Genomic DNA, 20,825 nt, shown 5'->3' on the forward strand with positions numbered 1-20,825 from the left:
TGATGGGTTCTTCCCCACCTTTCACCTGTAGGCTCTGGCAACCCTAACTAGGATGGTTTCAGAAAATGGATGGATGGATAATATATTTTTATGTTAATTATGTAGCACAGTGGGGAACATGGTGGACTCGCAGTTCTGTGTGTGTGGCATTTGCATGTTCTGGAGGGTTTTTCTGGGTTACCCAGCACACAGGGGACAGTCTGTGTCTCAGTGGGCTAAGCCTCTGGGCCTGTGATCAGAATCACTGGTTTGAGCTCAGCCTCTGCACATCGGTGGCTCCTTGAGCAAGGCTCTTAACCCCCAGCTCCCTGGGTGCTGCTATGGGTGGCTGCCCTTCACAGCCAGCTTGCTCTCACCTACAGGGAGCAAGCTGGAGGAAGCATAAAGAGAATTTTCCCATAGGGATCAGCAAGAGTATTTATTATTATTATTATTATTATTATACAGTTTAGGTGAAGTTGTGTCTCTAAATTGGTTAGTGTTCATGTTCCCTCACTTGAATTAGCATCTTTTCCAGGATACCATTTGCCTTGTATTTTCTAGTAGGGAATTCAGAACTGCATTGATACTTCATTAATTCCCTTGGGAAATTCCTTTTACGCCGTTTTCCATCAGAAGCCTGAGTACTGAGAATTCCACAGGTATCTGTGTTTAAACTCACGTGCGAAATGACAACTTCCACCAGATGGGGGCGCTGCTAAATCGCGGACAAAGTGACAGCAAACCCGAGAAGAAGCGCCGCCACTTCGCTCGAGTTAGCTTGCTAACAGGGCAGTGAGTATTTTCGCCTGGGAATCTTCAATAAATTCTCTAAGTGAAAACTGAAAAAAAAGTGAAAATTAACTTGCTGTCGTATCCGTTTTCAATTTTTATGAAGATTCCCTTGAATGACTTCGGAAAACATTACCAAGTGCAATAGTTTCGTTTAAAAAAACTTTTTAATCTACTCTGTAAATACGTGCCTGTTTTCCTACCGGTAAAGTACGAAATGAAATAAATTTAGAGTTGACTTTAAATTTGACCAAAATATATTATATTATATTATATCGATGTATCCTACTGTCATATTGAAGCTAATCCTAACCAAGTATCTAATCAATATTTTGCTTTCTCTGCAAAACTGATTTCACACGGGACATGGGGACCACAGCTTTGAGGCACCAAAGTGGTGTGAATTTCAAAGGTAGAAGTGTAAATATTAGTTTTGGCAGTTTTATTTGGTAAGGACTTAGACGTAATTTGAAAAGAAATGTATATGCATGACAGTACTGTCGGTTTTTCTCATTATTAATAATGTAACACTTAGATACTTGTATGCAGAATCAAACACTTGGAAATACCGGCTGCGTTTAAGTCCCTCCACTTCAGGAGGCGAAGGTGTTCTTGCCGAAGCGGCTCCGCCGGCGGCCGCTGCCTCCAGAAAGCGCCGGTGTTTGACGCAAGAGGCGGGTCTCGTTGCCGTGGAGACGGATTGGCAGCGAAGCGCGGAGCCGCTTCAAAGGCCCGCCCCCCTCCGTACAAATACCCCCATGGGCTCTGACGTCAATGCACGTCAGCCGGAGAACACGATGCCTCCTGCGAGCCGACTCACTTACTCTCGCTAATAAAACTGAAATATTATAGCCCTATTGTATTGGAAAGACTGGTGCGACGGACCGCGGCGCTCGCTGGTGTCCCGGTATCTTTTCATTGGACCGAGTGCTCCGACAACCTTCGAGCTGGCTCTGCGAGCGGGGATCTTACTTTGTCTATTTTTAATAGACATATCCTAGCAGACGGCGTATTTTTCGCCCGTCTTGGTTAATCTTGAAGCCCAAACCGTGGTGAATCCCATCAGGCTGAAGCTTCATAATACAACCCCCATCCTCCGGTGCCCAGTTCCCCTGTAACAGCATGGTCATGGCTGACTGTCACCAAAAACCGATGCTTCGAACTCCAGTGCGAGTGGGATTTTATGACATCGAGCGCACTTTGGGAAAGGGGAATTTCGCAGTTGTCAAGCTGGCGAGACACCGCATCACCAAAACCGAGGTGAGTGTCGCCTCGGAGGCGCTTCTTCGCACACTCTTCGCCCGCCTTCCCCTGCAGTTCGGGTGGCCGGTGAATCCTCCGGGACTGGTTTTTAAATCATGCTCAGAATTAGTGCTTCCGCTGAAAGCATTGGCATTGGCCGTATCTAACTCCGATATGCACCAGTAAGTGCTGTAAAGAGCACTAAACACCGATTATATTGTTTTGAGGTATTTGTTGTTCATATGCACCGTTTACACCAGTGGTGGATGCCGATTGTCTGCTGGTGACCTTTTGCAAAAGTTACTTTTGACTTGAACTACCTGAGGCAGTGCTGGGCTGTGCAGGAGCCGAAGCCTGTGAATTATCTGCTATTCTAATTTCACAGTCGCCTCCTTAAACAGATTCAACCAACTGTTGTTAGTGCTTATTCTAAAGTAAATGTCAACCCCAATCTGTGACGGAAAGCGTTGTCGACGCTGCCTGGGATGTGGGACAGTCGACGGTGCACATTGTACCGCTTATGTAACGCGCCGATTCACACGCACACGTACATGCACGCGGCGCCGAGTCCCCTGTGGCGCGAGAGGAAAGGAGAGGTCCTGTTCCTCTGGCCCGACGTCACGTGGGTTTGTCCCGGCGACGCTGCGTGGCACGACGCCGCGCTGGGCAGGTTACATTGCCTTAAGAAAGAGAACCGAGCTGCCTGATAATATCCCGACAACGTGTCCTATTGTCTGGACGACTTGATATATGGTTTAATAGATCCGACTGTAGAGAGGTACTGGGCCTGCGGTTGGGTATTAAATAAACAAGTGGCTTTGGTTTGTTTAGAGTGCTGACGTAGGGGAAATGCAAGTTAGTGTACAACAAACAGGCCGCAAGTGTCGTGGCACAAGTACACCAATGCAATATAGTGGTAGGACGAATATTAAATTTAAACTACCAGCTGATAAGGGGCAAGCGTCCATTACCTTAATTAGTGTAATAGATTGGGCACAATGAAAGTGCTCTGGCATTGCATTTATGGCTTCCTATTACCTTTAATCTCTGAGTGACCTTAAGTGACTTTTGTGGTTGTTTTTTTTGAGCCCGTAAGTATTGTGGTACATTTTTTTCGAAGTTTTTTTTTTAGGACTTCACTGTATTTTTTTCAAGCTCTCAGTACAAATTTGCCTCAATTTTACTCATCGTTTTGACAGATGTACAACTTAATAAGTAGCTTCATTATTCTACTGCATGACACTATACGGTTATGGCTGTTATTATAAGGTATTGGGATGACAGGGCTTTTAGATACAGTGGTCAGATGGCTGAATTAATAGCCCTAACAATAAGAAGGCATGATGTCGATTTAATAGTCACCTGTTTTAAATGGGACTATGAAATTGGCCCAAAATGGAAACTAGCAGTTATTTGAAGTTTTATGCATTCAAATTTGACATGCACAGTGTATGTAAGAGCAGCTCAGTAGTTTGACACTTTTTGTGCTTGCTGCTGGCTCTGTAAACACATCTCATACTCTAAGAAGGTCACTGAAAGTGATATTGTCGATATCCCAGATGTTGACTGTCGTGGTCTGAGCTGGCCTTCACATAAGCAGGTCACATGGGATGGCGCGGCTGTGTGAAGAAGGACCCTCACTGGTGCAGTGTGGTGTCCTCTTAGCCAGGAGAAGTCAAGTGTGTGTGTGTGTTGGGGGGCAGAGTGCAGGTGAATGCCACCATCTTTCAAAAACAGGAACCTGTGTGAGGCAAACCTCAGCCTGCAGTGGCTCACTCTACCTCAGCGTATTTAGGTACTGATTCTCATGCCTACTTCGCCGTCCTATTTATAGAGCAGTGCACGGTGGGGGGAAGGGGGGGCCGTCACCTTTGTGAAATGAGGGGTATAGCAGGCATGGTGGTTAAAGCTGCAGGTGCGAGGCCCTCAAGCAAAGCATTTTAACAGTTTCTGTACAATAAATAAAACTGTCGGGGAGGGATTGGCATCTGCTTATTTGGGCTGGGAGGCTCTGGTGGCCTGGGGTATTTGTGGCGATTCATTCAAAGTGTGTCAAACGTCAGTTTCTGATTTGCTTCGATAGTCTTGATGCAAGTTCTGAAAGTGTAACAGTCCAGTGCTTATTTTGGGGTGTATTTTTGCTCCTGACAAGTTCCCCTCGCAAAAGCATCCATTTTATTCTGTACTTTGTATGCCCTGTTTGTTCTGCCCCAGGTCAGTCCAGGGTCCTGAAGATGAAAGTGTTGTCCCCAAACTTGCCTGCTCAGCCTCTGTGTGTCGTGGCTCTGTTTCCCATCTGGTGTGTTCAGCACCCTTGTCTCATGCCTGAGGTATCCTCCTGTAGCCCGCAATGCATAGATTTGAGTCTTTTGCCTGTACGATTATTCTCTGGAAAATTCTTGGTTTGGGATTTTTTGTTTTTAATATTTTCTCCATTATGACCACATGCTTTCAGTAGCTGTGTTTTGCTGTATTGAGTGAGGCTCTCTGACAGAGCTGAGAGTGGGCCGTTCAGGCTGGTGCAGGAGCCTGAGACCCAGCAGTGTGAGAAGGGGCTTGATGACTGGTGTTGGGTTTCTGTCTACTTGCCCCTGGCACACGGCGGAACTTGTGTCTGGGGACTCAGCGTTGTAAAAAGCTTCCTGCGTCAGTATTCTTGGAATGATATGGAAGCAGTTTGTGACCTTCACTCTTTTTAATCCCAGCTCTTATCTTAAATACCACGTCCCCCCCAAACACTTGGCTCTCAGGGGCTTAAATCTCTTATTTCTACATCTCAGACTCCACTTCCCTGGCAGTAACTGTTAAAATTTACAATCCATGCAAAGGGGGCTGGCTTCCATCACTGGAGAACTTCATGGCCCATGTCAGAGTGTGAGTTCACTGACTGGATCCAGCTTGGTCATATAGTTTTTTTTTTTTTAAAAAAAAAAGGTGTCAGAACTGGAAAAACTTGAGCCACATGGGGCCTAGGGCTGATGGCCCTAACTTAGGCAGATAACCCCACTGGTTACTGATTTGAGATGCTGGTTCCGATACTGGACTTGGGAACAAAAGCAGGGTGCTTATCTGCCTTGGGGAAGCGTACAGTCCTATCGCCGAATGAACTCCTTTTGTTTATTCAGCAGGACCCTTAGCCTGAACTGCTTCAGGGTGGCAGGCTTCCAGTTGTATGGTTGCCAGAGCTTCACATGATCAACAGCATGCAAACGTTCCTCAACCTGCAGGTTGCCATCAAGATCATCGACAAGACGCAGCTGGATGCCGTGAACCTGGAGAAGGTGTACCGGGAGGTGCAGATCATGAAAATGCTGGACCACCCGCACATCATCAAGCTGTACCAGGTCGGTCTCTTCTCCGCTTACCTGCTAGAATGACCGCTGTCACACGGCCCCTTGTCTCCCAAGCTGTGGCCCATCACTCTTGGGTGTTGTAGAGTGAGTGTCCAGGCACTATTCAGTCCTAATTACTGAGTTCCTGTCCACCCCCTCACCCAGCCTTGGCTCCCTGCCCTACAGCTGGTGATTGTCCCTGCTGGGGTGACAGCCCCCCCCCCCCCCCCTCCACATTGTATGACATCAGCACATTATATAAGTCCTCGGGTCACTATGGTTCTACGGAATGCTTACAGCAGTTTCTCATTATACGCCCAGATGGCATTGTTCCAGACAGAGCTATGCAATCGGTGCTTCGTCACGGTTTCCAGACGCTCGGCTCCCCATGGCCGCTTACTCATGTTCTCTCCGGCTTCGTAAACGGACGGCTGCTCCGGAAGGCTCAGGCCTGCCCCCGGCCTGTCGCGCAACGACCCGCCCCCGGCCTGTCGCGCAACGACCCGCCCCCGGCCTGTCGCGCAACGACCCGCCCCCGGCCTGTCGCGCAACGACCCGCCCCCGGCCTGTCGCGCAACGACCCGCCCCCGGCCTGTCGCGCAACGACCCGCCCCCGGCCTGTCGCGCAACGACCCGCCCCCGGCCTGTCGCGCAACGACCCGCCCCCGGCCTGTCGCGCAACGACCCGCCCCCGGCCTGTCGCGCAACCCCCCCCCCCTCCAGCCTGTCGCGCACCCCGCCACTCATCCGCCAGCCTCTTCCCTGAGAAACGTCATAATTGTAGCATTTTCTTTGTGTATGTGCATGATTTGTTCCTATCCATCTTCTGACTGCTTCTCCAGCTTTAGGTCGTGACCCCAGTTAGCACAATAAATTGTGCACCATGCTTATGCTGGACAGTGGCAAATGTGCCCATACACAGTGTCACAGCGGCTGAATTTTAATTAATTTTAATAAGGTAGAAATGCTTGCCTTCCTGTCTGGAACTGCATCAGCTGCTTTTTTTGGGGTGCGTACGGTTCATCCGCTGATTACCTCATGCTTGCTTAAAGCGCCTAGCCCCACGGCGGAAAGGACTCGGCCCATTAGCGTTTGTGCCTTGCGCCAAATGCCATAAGGATCGTAGACCACGGGTCGGAGAGTGGGGGGGGGGGGGGGGGTTTAAATTTGCCTTAGGTTTTTTTGGCCAGTTCCAAAACCGAGTGCTTTTCTGAGTGTGGAGTGTTTGTGGGGGGTGGTTTTTCTGCAGAAGGTGTTTGGCGGAAGGTCCAGCGCTCAGCTGCAGGGCAGCATGTAGCGTTAGCATGCTACGAGACACGTTTGTGCTGCAGCCTCTTAGGCTCTCCTTGTTGTGTCCATCCATTCTGCGTTTCACCAGTCGTTCAACAGAGCTTACCAGTCCGTTAACTGCTAAAGCGGCTGCTGTGTTGTTTGGCGTCAGGCTCTATCAGTGCGTAGTAACTTTTCAGATACAAGGTTTTGCCAGGATTGTTTGTGCATCGCATTTTGTTTTTAATTTAACCCCCCCGAGTCCAGCATCTGAGTGATGCCCGTATTTGACCTCCCAGCCTAGAGTTGGCTCGGTCTGTGTGCATGTGAACCCCTGTAGTTAGCTGTCATCTACTTGCCCGAGTGTGTTTGCAGACTCTTACAATAATGGCACCGCAGCGGGAATTTGAGGGTAAGGATCAGAGTTCACATGGGTGTCAGGCTCCGATCACACTTTTTTTTTTTTTTTCTCGATCCTCAGGTCATGGAAACCAGGAACATGCTTTACCTCGTCACAGAATATGCCAGGAATGGGGAGATTTTTGGTGAGTCTTTTTACTATTTCTTTTTTTTCCTCCATTGCTGTGGACTATTGGTTGTTAAGTTGGTGTTATTCGGTCCACGCTGGTCACGGCAGAGGACGGGTTTGAGGTCTCACCGTCAATCTCATAATTCCGATGCTGCGACTCCAGCTTCCGTGTCTCTCTGTATAAATGTGCCCCATATCATTCCGGTGATGTTGCCTGTTATGGAGAAAAGAATCCACAAAGCCTTTGCTCTAAACACCTGTGGAAAGAAGGGCAGATTCACATTGTTTCTCATTAAAACTTTGTCTTCAGGAAGTTTTCTGCCTGTAAGAGCAGTCAGGCCAGCCTGTGCTTTTATCGATAGTTTGTTCCACGTGTAAGTAATGGTGGATGAGCATAATTGACCTTTTGCCATCCTTAAACGGTAATAAACATGCGGTGTTGTGTTGTCCTTCAGGTAGGTCATGAGCATTCTGCTGCTGTTTCTGCATGTTGCTGCACAGTGCAGTTACGTGATGCAGTGCTGGCACGGTGTGGCACTGTTGACTGGAAGGGAGACACACAAACTCTCCCCCTGGGGGGGTCTGTGCAGTGGAGCACTGGACTCAGCATGGGGTTCATGGGGGGCCTGTTTTCTGCTTTCCACCTGGGCAGCTTGTAACCTGAAGTGCTAGAAGCTTGTTTGGCGTGGGATGACCTTGACTGCCTCTGGACATTCTAGCCATTCAGAGACTTTGTGGCTGCTGTTAAATCACATCAGTGTGAAACTGAAGTCCAGCTGTCAGTGTGTTCAGGGCTGCATATCCAAAAGAAGGCAATGAGTAGTATGTGCGCACACACACACACACACACACACACACACTCACGGAGCAGCACATGGCTCAGTGAGCTAAGCCTGTGATCGGAGGGTCGGCGGTTCAAACCCAGCTTTGGCACGTCTGCAGGTCCTTGAGGTGCTTGACCCCCAGCCCCCTGGGCGCCCTAACAGGTGGCTCTACAAAGAGCAAGTTGGGGGATATTATAATCATTATATACACACACACACACACACACACACATGCTCACATGTGCGCATTCTTTCTGTCACCGGAACTTATTGGTACAGGTGCTGCTAAATGCCACTCCTTCTATTCATTTTTATTGGCTGAAAGTCCGAGTGGCTCTGCGAGCCTGACCGTGATTCGCTGCGGGGGAGGTCAAGGGTTAGTAATGGGTACCTTCTCTTGAAAAGTAACGGTATTCCAATCCAGCCATTGGCCCCAAAAGCTTCTTAAACGGGTCAGTGTCTCCCTCAGTGGACCTCCTTGTGTAACTTTAATAGCATCCAAACCTCGACAGAGATCTCATTTAAAAAGCAGCCAGGGATGTATTTGGCTGTGGGGGGGGACGCTCAACGGACTGGCAGCTTGTCACTGTCCCCACAGCCACACTGCCACTGCGATTGTTTAGATAAACTTCACCCAGATTTTTGATGGAGGTTAAAGATGTTCCTATGGCTGAAATTTGCAATCCAACTACGAGCCATAAAGATTTTTATATGCTGTAAAATAATAATGAGAGGTGAACCTCAGCCTGTTTTGATAACTTCTACCACGCAGCGTCTTAGGGCGTGACCGTGGTGTGCTGTTAGGATCAGAAACTGCCGATAGCTGCTAGTTCTGTTTAACTAGTCCTTTGGGCCGGCAATTTGTTCAGTTAAGCTGACATTAAAAAGCTGTTCAAATATTAATTTTATGAAGATTAACTTGAGATAAATTCTCACCCCTGCCAAACTCAAGGTGTTCGGGTTTGATCATCTACAGTTTGGTTTCAGGCTGAGTTAATATGTGATTATTTAACTTTGACTCCCCACGCAGTGCTGTTAGATCACTGCCTGAACTGTCATGCCAGCGCAGGGTCCAGTCAGCAGTTTCTGGGTGTGCAGTGGGACTGGGAAGCGTGGAATCCAGAATGTGACGCGCATCATCTAATTAGGGCGCCCTATTGCGTCAGCTTATGGTGACACACAACCGCAATCTTGCTCCCCACGTATCCCGCCACCCCCCCCCCCCCCCAACATGTACATGAGTTCAATCCCTTATGACACACACCTTCATGCAGACATCCATGTGTAGTACTTGGACAGCACAATGACACAAAGTGACACAAAGCCCGACATTATATATTCTTAGGTAGACATGATCACACACATGCTAACTTTCCTGCCCATCAGTGACCCCCAAATCCGCATGTCACCACTCGACCCTGAGTGGTGTGATTATTCTGGCGAGTCGCCCGCTGATGATGCAATTTCTCATGAGTTTTCGTGTCATCAAGGTTGGCCAGCACACCCAGTTCCAGAAAGCAAGAGAACATTTCTTCCTGCATACAGGAATCTAGGACAGTACTGTTTTTTTTTTAATAATTCTTTAATTTGATACCAACACCTCCAAGACTGATGTCCTCTCGGAGGATGCGCATGAGTCACTGCGTCTGTCTGTCTGGACTGCGGTCAGCCGGCACCAAGGTGCAGGGATGCGGCGCATCTTGGTTGAGGAGGAGAGGTGGAAGTCACGCATGCTGAACATGCGGTGCAGTATTGAGGTGCGCACTGACACTCCCAATCTGCCCCACCTTCGGCTCTAGAGTGTCTCCCATGGGACCTCCTGGTGTCCGTGTCAGGGCTTGGCCCTGGAAAACACCTGCTGCATGTCCCTTGACGGCCCTGTGAGTGGATTGTAATGAAAATGTGTATATAATAGGAGTGTAACGTTACATGCATTCATACTGAAAATGTTCGGTACGGATCTTTCGGTTTGGTACGCATATGTGCTGAACGAATGTAGCAAATGCGGATCCTTCGTGTGTTTGTGTGATTCCCCCGAGCAGCACTCGGAAAGGGGCGACTGAAGCCGCACTGCTACGCATGTGGGCGTGTGTCCTAATGTCAAGCTGGAAGTTAATATTAATGCAGGTACAGCGCAGGTATTTTACAAATACTGCACCATAATGGATATTTTGTTATCCTTTGTATCTTTTGAGATGATATTTGGTTTGTACAGAACTTTGTAATATGAAGCTGTAAGCTGGTGAATACAATACAGATCAGCTACAGTTAATGAATGTGCACCTTAGTAAATAAATTATATAAACTTAAGTAAATTTGTTTTTTTTATTAGTAGGTTGCAGTAGTGACAGAGACTTTTTAAGAAAGACTTGGTTTACAACCATTTAATAAAGAAAATAAATAAGCAGTTTATGCTTTGTTTCTTTCACCCACGCTGTACTGAAAACTTACCGAACCGTGACTTTAACACTGAGGTACGTACCGAACCGTGATTTTTGTGTACTGTTACACCCCTAGTATATATGTGGTTTGCTTTAAAATGAAATCCTTGCATTGCATTTTGCCTTCAAGGGTGTTGCTCTAAGACAGGGTTTCCCCACCCCATTTTCAGGGACCCCTGGACAGTCCACTATTCAGCTGCAAGGGAGCAAAAACATGAACCCTCTGGGGGTCCCAGAGAACCGGGTTGGGAAAAACGTGCTCTAAGGTGTTTAGAGCCTGGTGAGAGTTTTTGCTCTATGCAAAACTGAAGTGGAATTGCGAGGTCACCAGATACCAGCAAAATGTTCAACATGTAAATCTAAACATGCTTAGGTCACCAACGGCAGGAATGCCAAGTCGCTATGCCCTTCTCAGGCTCGTATGGCTATTTATCCTGATCTTCTGCTTTGTAAGGTTTTTACTACAGGGACGTCGATGTCCATTCCTTAGCCTGTACTTATTTGCAATCATACTGGCTCTCCACACATACATTTGTGATGCTATTTATAATTCTTGTTTTAAGAGTCTCACACTTTGCTCTGGCCTGTTAGGTCACATGCATCCTCAGAGGGGAGACTGCTTGTTTCACACATTCATAGTGTTCATGGCTGTCAGTGACAGACTCACACAGCGAGGACTGAGGGGTGAAACGCACTCTGCTGCCCTGAAAGTTGCTCTGAGCTGGGGTGGGTGAGGCCAAGCCTTCTGCTGCCAGCCATTCTGGTACTCTGTGATCATGGGGGGGGGGGGCTGCACGGAGCACTGCTCGCACTGGTACTCTCTGGTCGCGGGGGGACTGTACTGAGCACTGCTCGCACTGGTACTCTCTGGTCGCGGGGGGACTGTACTGAGCACTGCTCGCACTGGTACTCTCTGGTCGCGGGGGGGACTGTACTGAGCACTGCTCGCACTGGTACTCTCTGGTCGCGGGGGGGACTGTACTGAGCACTGCTCGCACTGGTACTCTCTGGTCGCGGGGGGACTGTACTGAGCACTGCTCGCACTGGTACTCTCTGGTCGCGGGGGGACTGTACTGAGCACTGCTCGCACTGGTACTCTCTGGTCGCGGGGGGACTGTACTGAGCACTGCTCTCACTGGTACTCTCTGGTCGCGGGGGGGACTGTACTGAGCACTGCTCGCACTGGTACTCTCTGGTCGTGGGGGGACTGTACTGAGCACTGCTCGCACTGGTACTCTCTGGTCGCGGGGGGACTGTACTGAGCACTGCTCGCACTGGTATTCATGGTTATGAGGCATAGCAGTGCAGATTCTCCCATCCCTTCCGGCCGTGGGGTGGATTAGTGAGGTTGCACAGTGTGACTCACTGTGACCAGTACGTGAAGCAGATTAGTGAATGTTCCCCGTCATTGTCCGCCTCCAACAAGCCACAGAGGAAAGGAAATGTAATTTGTAGATTATTCTGAATTTTAATTTTGGGATTATGACTCTGGCTTTTAGGCAACTTCAAAACCAAGTTGCTTAATGCATGTTGATATTTGCATGAGATCCCTTTAAAAATCCTGAGAGCCATGATACAGCATGTTTAATGGGATACACTAGCACAACAGGAGTGAATACATACTGGATATGTACAAAGGGAATGCCTTCTGTTTGCATAATGAACGGACAGCGAATGTTAGCATCCTGTGTGTATTAGAAAACATTTTGCTCTTTTATAGAGCTGTCTATTTTACTGAAGCCATTTAAAGTATGTTTTCCTAGGGTCTCACTGTGTAATATGGTATGTGAGTAAAAATGGAGTCTCCTGGATGCCTTGAGATGGGGGAAGATTGACTGTAAAGACCTTGCAGCTCTCCACGAGTCGTGGTTTTAATTTGCTTCCCTTCCCCCCTGCTTTCCTGCAGACTACCTTGCCAGCCACGGGCGCCTGAGCGAGCCAGAGGCCCGGCGGAAGTTCTGGCAGATCCTGTCCGCAGTTGAGTTCTGCCACAACCGGCACATCGTCCACCGGGACCTGAAGGCTGAGAACCTGCTGCTGGACGGACACATGAACATCAAGATCGCAGGTAGCCATGGGAGGACTTGCTGAAGGGAATTGGGAGGCTGATCCAGCTCTGTCCTTTAGAAGAGGACCTGGGACCGATGGAAGTGTAGAGCATGAACCTGACATGGGCTGGAGGGGGGGGTTCCTTAGGGGACAACCTGTGCCTCCAGGGAGGTTCAGAACATCCTACATGCAGGCAGTATTTATGGCTTGGTGGTCTTGGTGTCAGCAAGGGGGTTCTCTGCCTCGAGTGACCAGGCCCCCCCCCCCCCACTTGGTCTTCTGCAGTGACCCGTCGCAGGAATGTGCCGCTTGCCGGGAGGTGATCACCTCCCACCTGCAGTTAAGATGTCCCCGCCGATGAGTTGCGTGGACTGAAACACATGCAAAGTGTCTGTGACACTCATCCTCCTGATTCTCAGGGATTTCCTCAGAATAACGGCATGCCCAGAGCTGCCCGTGACATGGTGACACTCCGGTGCGAGCTAATGGCGCTACATGATAATCTTTATTGGTGAATTAGCTTTAGGAACATCAGCATTAGCAGCAATAGTCATAACGGTAGAAGTACTAGCCGTAGCATGTTTGCAGAGGCAGTAGCTCCAGCCTGCAGGCTACCGCTAGTGTTAGCCACCACCCCAGAACATGCATGTTAATAGCCTCTGCTTTTGAATGGTTCGGGTGAGAAAGTGAAATTCTGCAAAGGTTCTTCCTTCATCTGCCACGTTAGCAACCAGAGCTTTTTTCTAAGCTGACAAGTCGTCACCGTCTCGCTACTCGTCCCTTTTAGTGTAGCACTTCAGGGCTTCCTGTCACTTTGCACCTGTTGATTAACCTCTGATATGCTTTGAAATATTTATTAGACAAATGACCTAGTGTGACACGTGACCTTGTTTTCCGTTGTCATGCCATTACGAAAGCTCAACCAAGTGCATTGTTTTTCAGCATTTGTGTGTGTGTGTGTGTACGTGTGTGTGCGTGCGCTCACACGTGCTTCAATTTGTGCATGCTTAGCCATTCGATGCCATGTCCCAGGATGCATCTGTGACCTATGTACACCACCGGCTCGTTTGCCAGTAGAGGGGAGGAGGTGAGGGGGGCTCTAATTAAGGCACAGCCTGCCACCCCTCGACGAGTGTCCCATTAACGCTCTGCTCAGGCACGGGAACAAATGGTGTCTCAGCTGCGGTCACTGGCCTGCAAAGTCCTCCAGCCTCCAGGCATATGCAGCTTGAACTCTGTCTTGATCCCTGGTGAGCTTTGGTGTCCCAAAGGCAGAATAAGGGTCTTGAGGGGTTTGGCTTTGCTAAGTTGTAGTTGGGTTTGTGTGGTGGGGAGCTGAAGCAGGCAGCAAGGAGATGGGGGGGTGGGGGTGGAACAGGGCGACAACCGCTGTGGGTGTGGCACGAAAGGCCACCATGCGTTCTGCCACACGGTCATTGCGGTTGCTGTCGCATATGATGTCAGAGCCCGGCTCATGTCATCGCCTTGCTTCAGTCTCAGGCCAGATGACATCATCGCTGTGTTAGCACACTGCCGTTTAAGCTGCACGCTGGTGTTGAAATGTGGGGCTGGGAGTCGCTTTGTCCCGACAGGCCTGGGCAAGTGTGGAGCTGACTGATGGGCAGGCGGGGTGAGATCTGTCATTTCATACCCCCCCCTCCAACACACACACAATCTGCATCAGCCTCAGGGGTCTGAGTTTAGCAGCTAGCATAAAGCTTCATAAAGCCGTCCAATGCAAAAGACCCAATATGAAACCTACACTCAATATCCACCTGCAAAATGATCCATGCGGCAACCTTCATTCCTGGTTTTGACCCAAAACAGCGTAGCTTTTAGGATCAATGTCTGACTGAAGGCAAATCACGCACCTTCTTTTCCGAATAATAGGCCTTTGTTCTGTGCATTCTGATGATGATGATGTTAATGGGGTCGTTTCAGAGAAGGAAGTGGTGACTATTTTCCTCCCCTTCACAGATTTTGGTTTTGGGAACTTCTTCGAGCCTGGTGAGCCCCTGAGCACGTGGTGCGGCAGCCCCCCCTATGCCGCTCCGGAGGTGTTTGAGGGGCAGCAGTATGAAGCCCCCCAGCTTGACATCTGGGTAAGACGCCAGCCGGCTGCTCTCTCTGCCCGGGTGCGACGTGCCTCGGCATGGATGACTGATGCGTGACGCGGCCCGCTGTCCCTGCAGAGCATGGGCGTGGTCTTGTACGTGCTGGTGTGCGGCGCGCTCCCTTTCGATGGCCCCTCCCTGCCCGTGCTGCGCCAGCGGGTGCTGGAGGGCCGCTTCCGGATCCCCTACTTCATGTCGGAAGGTGAGGGCTTGGCGGCGGGTCAGTGGTCACGGGTGTGAGCTGAGGAAGAGTGGGGTGTGCTTTCCCAGCCATGAAGCCCGAAGCTGTGTGACGGGGATTAAGGGTGGGGGGAAGAGATGTGCCACAAATCGGCATGGTCAGAGTTGGGGGGGGGGGCAGTGCTGACAATAACAGTCTGAGAAAAGCCAGTAAATCGATGTAATGAAGGGTTTCTGTATGGGTAAACATGTGTTAGAAGTGCTCAGTAAAGCTCCAGAACATTCCAGTACAAAGTTGTTTGTTTGGTCGTCCCTGAGTGGAGCAGATAAGGGGTCGGAGCTGCTTGTTTTCCTTCACCGCGTAAGGCGGGCTGTCACGTGACCGCGTGCCGCATTCCTGGTGCCTGCAGACTGCGAGCACCTGATCCGCCGCGTGCTGGTGCTGGACCCGGGGCGGCGGCTCTCGCTGCCTCAGATCAAGGAGCACCGCTGGATGGCGCTGGAGGTGCCCGTGCAGCGCCCCCTGCTGTACCACCTGGGTGTGGCCGGCGAGAGCGAAGGAGGCGCGGCCGGCGTGGGGGGGTACAGCGAGCAGGTGCTGCGTCTCATGCACGGCCTGGGAATCGACCAGCACAAGACCATCGAGGTGAGTGTTGCCCTTCCCCCAGACGTGGACACCCGAGGCGTGGCTGGTGGGGTGGGGTGGGGGTGGGGGTGGGGGTGGGGGGGACGCAGCTCATCCCCGCGTCACCGTGCACTTTGCCTCTCAGTCCCTGCAGAACAAAACCTACAACCACTTTGCTGCCATCTACTTCCTGCTTCTGGAGCGTCTGAAAGCTCACCGCTGCAGCTTCCCGGCCGAGCAGAGGCTGGACGTCCGCCAGCGCCGGCCCAGCACCATCGCCGAGCAGACCGTGCTTAAGGTGAGCAAGCCGGCCCAGCAGGGGGCGGTGCTGAGGGCCGGGATGACAGTCATGTTTTTTCTGAGGGCCTTACCTCACCAGAAAAAGTAATATCAAACAAAAATGAAAACGTAAAAACAAAAAGTGATAAAAACTGATACCAGTAATACCTCTTAATAACCAAAAATGCACGGAAACTGAGGATGGTACCAAATGATTGGTAGCGAGTGAGAAGTACAGACCGTGCAGCACTGCTCTAGCAGTGAGAGCCGAGCTCTGACTGTCCTCATGCACCCTGCTTCCTCCCTCAGAGCATGCGCTTGCTGCGGACCCCGGCCCCGGCGCCCCCGGTGACAGACACCTTCCCCTACCCACAATGCCCCGGTCCATCTGAGCTGGGCCTGGTGGAAGAAGATGTTGGCACACCCAAGGTATTTGGGGAGCGCGAGGTTCTGTTTCAGGGTTTCGTCTCCGGGTTCACAGAACCCCGATGGTGTGGGACAGCCTGTTAGTGACTGAGAGTTCGGGTCGACACCACAGTAGTGCGTTTCCCAATCTGTTCCTCGGGGACCCACAGGCCGTCCATGTTTTTGCTTCCTCCCTGTTCCCTGCCAGACAGTCCAACTGGGAGCGAAAACGTGGACCATCTGCGGGTCCCGAGGACCAGGTTGGGGAACACTGCCATAGCAAATTTTATCAGACATTTTGACCAAATTATGAATGTGGTATTTCAAAATGTAACCTACAGTACAGTATTGTCATGCACACGCTTGTCTGTGTACGGAGAGGTTGATGATCCCTGCAGAGTCATTTGCTTGGGGGAATTTAACAAGGAAAAATATGAGCATAATAAACTGTAAAGATCAGCTAGTCTGATTCACACATGTTCCCTAACCTTAACCATAACCTAGTGGTACTTAGGTGTGACTGACAATTCAGGCTAATTTCCCAGCATGCATCTCTCCATCTCCAGGTCACTGGCTGCCTTCTGGACCCCCTGCCCCCCCCTGTGGTCCCCAGAAAATCCAGTACATCCTCGCCCAGCACCGTGATGGGCACGTCTATCGACGAGGGGATCGAGACGGAGGAGCAGGACGCCGAGGACGACGTGGCCCATGTCTTTGCCGCCTTCCAGAGTGCCCGCTTTGGCCATCGGCGGCACACGCTGTCGGAGGTCACCGACCCGACTGGCGTCGTGGCAGCTGCAGGTGCGTTTCTCGCCGGCTTGTGTTCCTCATTGTGTGCGGGCAGAAACTTGGGGGGGCTCTCACCCGGCACTCCTCTGTAACCCCCCCCATCCAGGACGGCTGGCAAGCCTGGGTCACAACCCCTCTATGGGCAGCATGGAGTCCGAGTGCGACGGCAGCTCCATCCACAGCGAACTCAGCTTCCTGGAAGACCCGCCGTCGCTGGGCGACCTGCCGCAGGCTCACTGCTCCTTCGCCCCCCGGGCCCCGGCCGACCCCCACGTACCGCCGCTCAGCCTGCAGTGGCGGGAGCTGCACAACCGCTCGCCTGTCTGCTTCAGGGAGGGCCGCCGGGCCTCTGACACCTCCCTTACCCAAGGTACTCAGCGGAGCCTGCAGAGGAGTTTGATTGGGGCGCCCATCAGGGGCCGGTTATATTTATAGGGCAAACCGAAGGTACAGACTTTTGATGGGGGAGGGATTGGGGGGTACAGAAGATGTCTTACCAAATTGGTGGCGGTGGATCGATCGGCCATATTTATTGATATGGGGTGGTAGCTGGGGGTGGCCATGTATTTTCACCTCTGCCCGCCTCTTAGATCTGCCCCTAATGGTCCCACCCTCCGCCCACTTGGCTGTCTATCACAGTCACACGGTCTGCCATAGAGTGGTCTCGTGACCACTCCAGCCCGCAAACAGCGCCCCGTGTGGTGGTTCGCTGCGTGCGCGCCTGTTCCTCCCTTCCCGTCCCGCATGACCTCCGGAGATGCCCCGGGCGCTGGCACCGTTTGCAGTGCGGCCTGCCGCTCTCTGTGCCCAACGCCCACTTCCTTGTCTGCTCTATGAATAGTCCTACAGCCAGGCTGCTTTAAATACACCAAAAGAGATGAGTCATGTGCCCCATCAGAATGTGTGAGTGCACCCCCCCCCCCGGCTACGTCAGGCTGGCAGGGTGGGGGCGTGCAGCCACGCTTTAGCGAGGAGCATCACGCCGATGACTCTGCGTCCGGTATCCGCTGTAACCGTTCTCGCAACCCCCCCCCCTCCCCCCAGGCCTGGTGGCGTTCAGGCAGCATCTGCAGAATCTGGCCCGGACCAAGGGGATTCTGGAGCTGAACAAGGTCCAGATGCTGTACCAGCAGATGGGATCTGGAGAGGAGGTCCTCAACATGCACGGACCTTTCCCGCAGGAGCTACTGGACCCCTCGCTGCTGGTCAGTGCTGACCCCGCCTCCCCCGGCCCACCCCTCACCCTTTAGTAGTTTGCCTGCCAATCATAGCCTAGTGTCTTATGTAATCCCAGAAGAAGCAGCCAATTGTGTGCTGTTTACTGGCAAGTGTGTGTGTGTGAGAGTGAGTGAGTGAGTGAGTGAATGCTGTCTTTGTCGGGGTAGCCCTCCTGCAAAGCTGAGGTCACCAGAGCCATCGCAGCTGTCCCCTTCCCTCACATTCATGTGTATGTTCGTGTCACCCTTCCCTGTGACCGTGAAACCGTTCTCGTCATCAGGGCGACGCATCCCAGCAGCTGGACGGCATGGCCTTGTTCCCTGCCGAAGCCCCTCCCTCAACAATGTCCCGCAGGCAGAGCTTGGAGACGCAGTACCTGGCTCAGAGGCTGCAGGTGAGGCTGCCAGGGTTGAGCACAGGCTCTCTTCTCAGCTCGATCCACCCTGACTCAGCCCTGGTAACCAATCAGCTAAGCGTTCCACTTGATTGACAGTGCCCTTGTGCGTCTGGCCCCACCCAGAAAGCTAGCATCATGGCAAACAGCCCCAGCAGCTGCCAGATGTTCTGCAAGGAGGCCCCACGGAGTCTGGAGCAGCAGCTGCAGGAGCACAGGTGAGGCCTGTCGTCAGCTTCGGCTGCCCCTCGGCACCTTGGGGGTCGAACAGACCCAATAACGGGCCTCGTTTCGGTGTCCGGGATTCTTCTGAAACTTCGGGTCCGTTTTCTCCCTCCAGGCTCCAACAGAAGAGGCTCCATCTGCAGAAGCAGTCTCAGCTGCAGGGCTACTTCACTCAGATGCAGATAGGGGAGGGCTCCTACACGCCATGTTCCACCGTGGGCCCGCAGGAGCTGCCCCCCCCGGCCCTCTGCCCTCTGCTGGAGCCCGGTGTGAAGCCCATGACCTATGACCCCTACACAGGGCAATACTCTCAGTTCTGCTCAACCACACAGGACTACAGCTATCCAACCTGTGAGGTCCTGCCGTACGGGGGGGCGGGTCAGTGCCCCCTGGAACCCGGTCAGCCTCCTCCGCCTCCCCCTGTAGGCCAACCCCAGGCCGCAGCCACAGCCCAAGGGCCCTTTCTGGAGGTGGAGATGATGGAGACTGTAGACTCGCAGCAAGGTTTTGTGTTGGTCAACTAGAACTCTTCTCCTGGCGTGTGTGGGGGGGGGGTGCTGTGGAGGAGACAATGGAGGGCAGTTTTGCAGTTTTTGTGTTGCTACTACTACTCTGAATATCGTGTACCTCAATCTCTTCTTTTCTTTTAAAACCAAAATCCCACCCCCCCTCATTGAATCGTACCAATGCGAACGGTGCCCAGTCCCAGGCGGTGGTGGCAGTGGTGGGGCGGGCCCCTCACTTCAGCGAGCGCCTGCCCCGCCGTGATGGTGCAGGGCTGCTGCACGTGCTCAGTGGAGGTTGACCTCAGATGCACAAAGCCACCCCACGGGGGACAGAGGTTGCCTATGCCTGTCTATAATATGCACATTCTGAGTGCGGTGGTGTCCGATTGTGTGGCAATACATAAGCAATATACTTTTTTTTTTTTTTTTCGAACTAAAAGGAACCTTAAGGCGTCTTAGGTTTCTGAAAGAATGTTGTTCTTTTTAAAAAACCTAAAGGAATCTCTAACGGTGTAACTGTCAGACAGCCTGCGTTGGATTTTAACGAAAAAGACTCGTCCCAGCTTTTTGTTTCCCCCCCCGCGACAAGCTAAAATATGGAAGGAGTTAGTTTTTTTTTTTTTTTGTGCACTTAAATCTACTTGAAAGAAACTTTCTGACTGCACACTACTTTTCTGGAAAAATAGGGTGAAGAGAAAAAAGGAAAATGGCCAAGGCCACCACTAGAAGACTGGGAAGGAAAAAATGCACTTTTTTTTTCAAGGAAGTGGAAAGGAAATATAGATGAACAGGAAGTCTGGGGCTGTGAACAACGGTGGCCTGCAGGGACAAATGACACGAACTGGGGTTTCCAACCAAACAGATGTCTAACTAGGAGTCCGGAGACATTTTCCGCTTCTGTCGCTTTGTATAAATTACACTGTAGCAGTTCCTGAACTTCCATTCAGGATTGTCAAACTTTAATCTTCTAGTGCTGTTCCTTATTTTTTTTTTATTTTTTATTATTATTTTTTTAATTTAAGAACTGAATCGGTATGTATGGTTGTTCCTGATTTGCTTTCGTTCTCCATTTATAGAGACAGACAGCCCCAGTTTCCATTAAGGTACGAAACCAAAGTTGCTCTTGGAGATTTTCCCCGTCCGATCCCACTGTGTGGGACTTGGATGGTTTTGGCTTCCTAACATTGCTGTTTTGATCAGTCAGTATATGCCGTCCTAAAGTATTATAGCAATATTTAAGTATATTAGTATGAGGAAAATAAGGGTTGTGACTGTGCCGTATCTTTTCTCTGTAATACCTACTGAAAGACACAGTCCTCTACATCGCCTTGGATACCTTGTCGATGTTGTCCACACATAAGCTAATTTAAAAACAAAGGTTAATTTCATCTGCTTCGTGTGCATCTTGTGTTCTGGGTGGGTTTGGCTGTGTGGTACAGATACAAACTGGAAGCGCCCCTCCTCGCTGACACTGGGGTGAGGACCTCGGGACCAAAGCATCTAAGGGATTCCTCAGAGCCGGTGGTTTAAGCCCTGGAGGCAGAGGTCTTGGAAGGAACTGAAAAGGCACGCATGCTAACACAGGTTTCCCTCTCTGTTAACCAGCGGAGCAAATAAGGCCACTTCCTGTCCA

General features: G+C 51.1%; 1 protein-coding gene across 3 annotated transcripts; it reads left to right on the plus strand.

Annotated features, from left to right (window-relative positions):
- The first annotated feature begins 1,489 nt into the window (after positions 1 to 1,489).
- LOC111851375 (serine/threonine-protein kinase SIK2-like) lies at positions 1,490 to 20,580 on the plus strand. 3 transcript variants are annotated; one of them, XM_023826246.2, is made up of 15 exons: positions 1,490 to 2,031; positions 5,241 to 5,357; positions 7,096 to 7,159; positions 12,315 to 12,476; positions 14,435 to 14,559; positions 14,650 to 14,773; positions 15,162 to 15,397; positions 15,522 to 15,674; positions 15,965 to 16,084; positions 16,627 to 16,861; positions 16,956 to 17,219; positions 17,894 to 18,054; positions 18,348 to 18,461; positions 18,561 to 18,679; positions 18,802 to 20,580. In XM_023826246.2, the coding sequence occupies exons 1-15, from the start codon at positions 1,894 to 1,896 to the stop codon at positions 19,208 to 19,210; spliced, it is 2,541 nt and encodes an 846-aa protein (XP_023682014.2). In that variant the 5' UTR covers positions 1,490 to 1,893; the 3' UTR covers positions 19,211 to 20,580. The 3 variants fall into 3 exon arrangements, with proteins under 3 accessions (XP_023682014.2, XP_023682015.2, XP_023682018.2); XM_023826247.2 differs by having other exon boundaries at positions 1,492 to 2,031; positions 18,588 to 18,679; XM_023826250.2 differs by lacking the exons at positions 5,241 to 5,357; positions 7,096 to 7,159 and having other exon boundaries at positions 1,945 to 2,031.
- Positions 20,581 to 20,825: the final 245 nt, after the last annotated feature.

Source organism: Paramormyrops kingsleyae, chromosome 17, assembly GCF_048594095.1.
Source record: "Paramormyrops kingsleyae isolate MSU_618 chromosome 17, PKINGS_0.4, whole genome shotgun sequence".
In the NCBI taxonomy this organism is placed as follows: Eukaryota; Metazoa; Chordata; class Actinopteri; order Osteoglossiformes; family Mormyridae; genus Paramormyrops; species Paramormyrops kingsleyae.

Bases quoted from the DNA above. Each gene is read 5' to 3' on its own strand.
- LOC111851375 (XM_023826246.2), top strand. From the start codon at position 1,894: ATGGTCATGGCTGACTGTCACCAAAAACCGATGCTTCGAACTCCAGTG. The intron at 7,160-12,314 runs GTGAGTCTTTTT...GCTTTCCTGCAG, and splicing joins CAGGAATGGGGAGATTTTTG to ACTACCTTGCCAGCCACGGG. The intron at 17,220-17,893 runs GTACTCAGCGGA...CCCTCCCCCCAG, and splicing joins TGACACCTCCCTTACCCAAG to GCCTGGTGGCGTTCAGGCAG.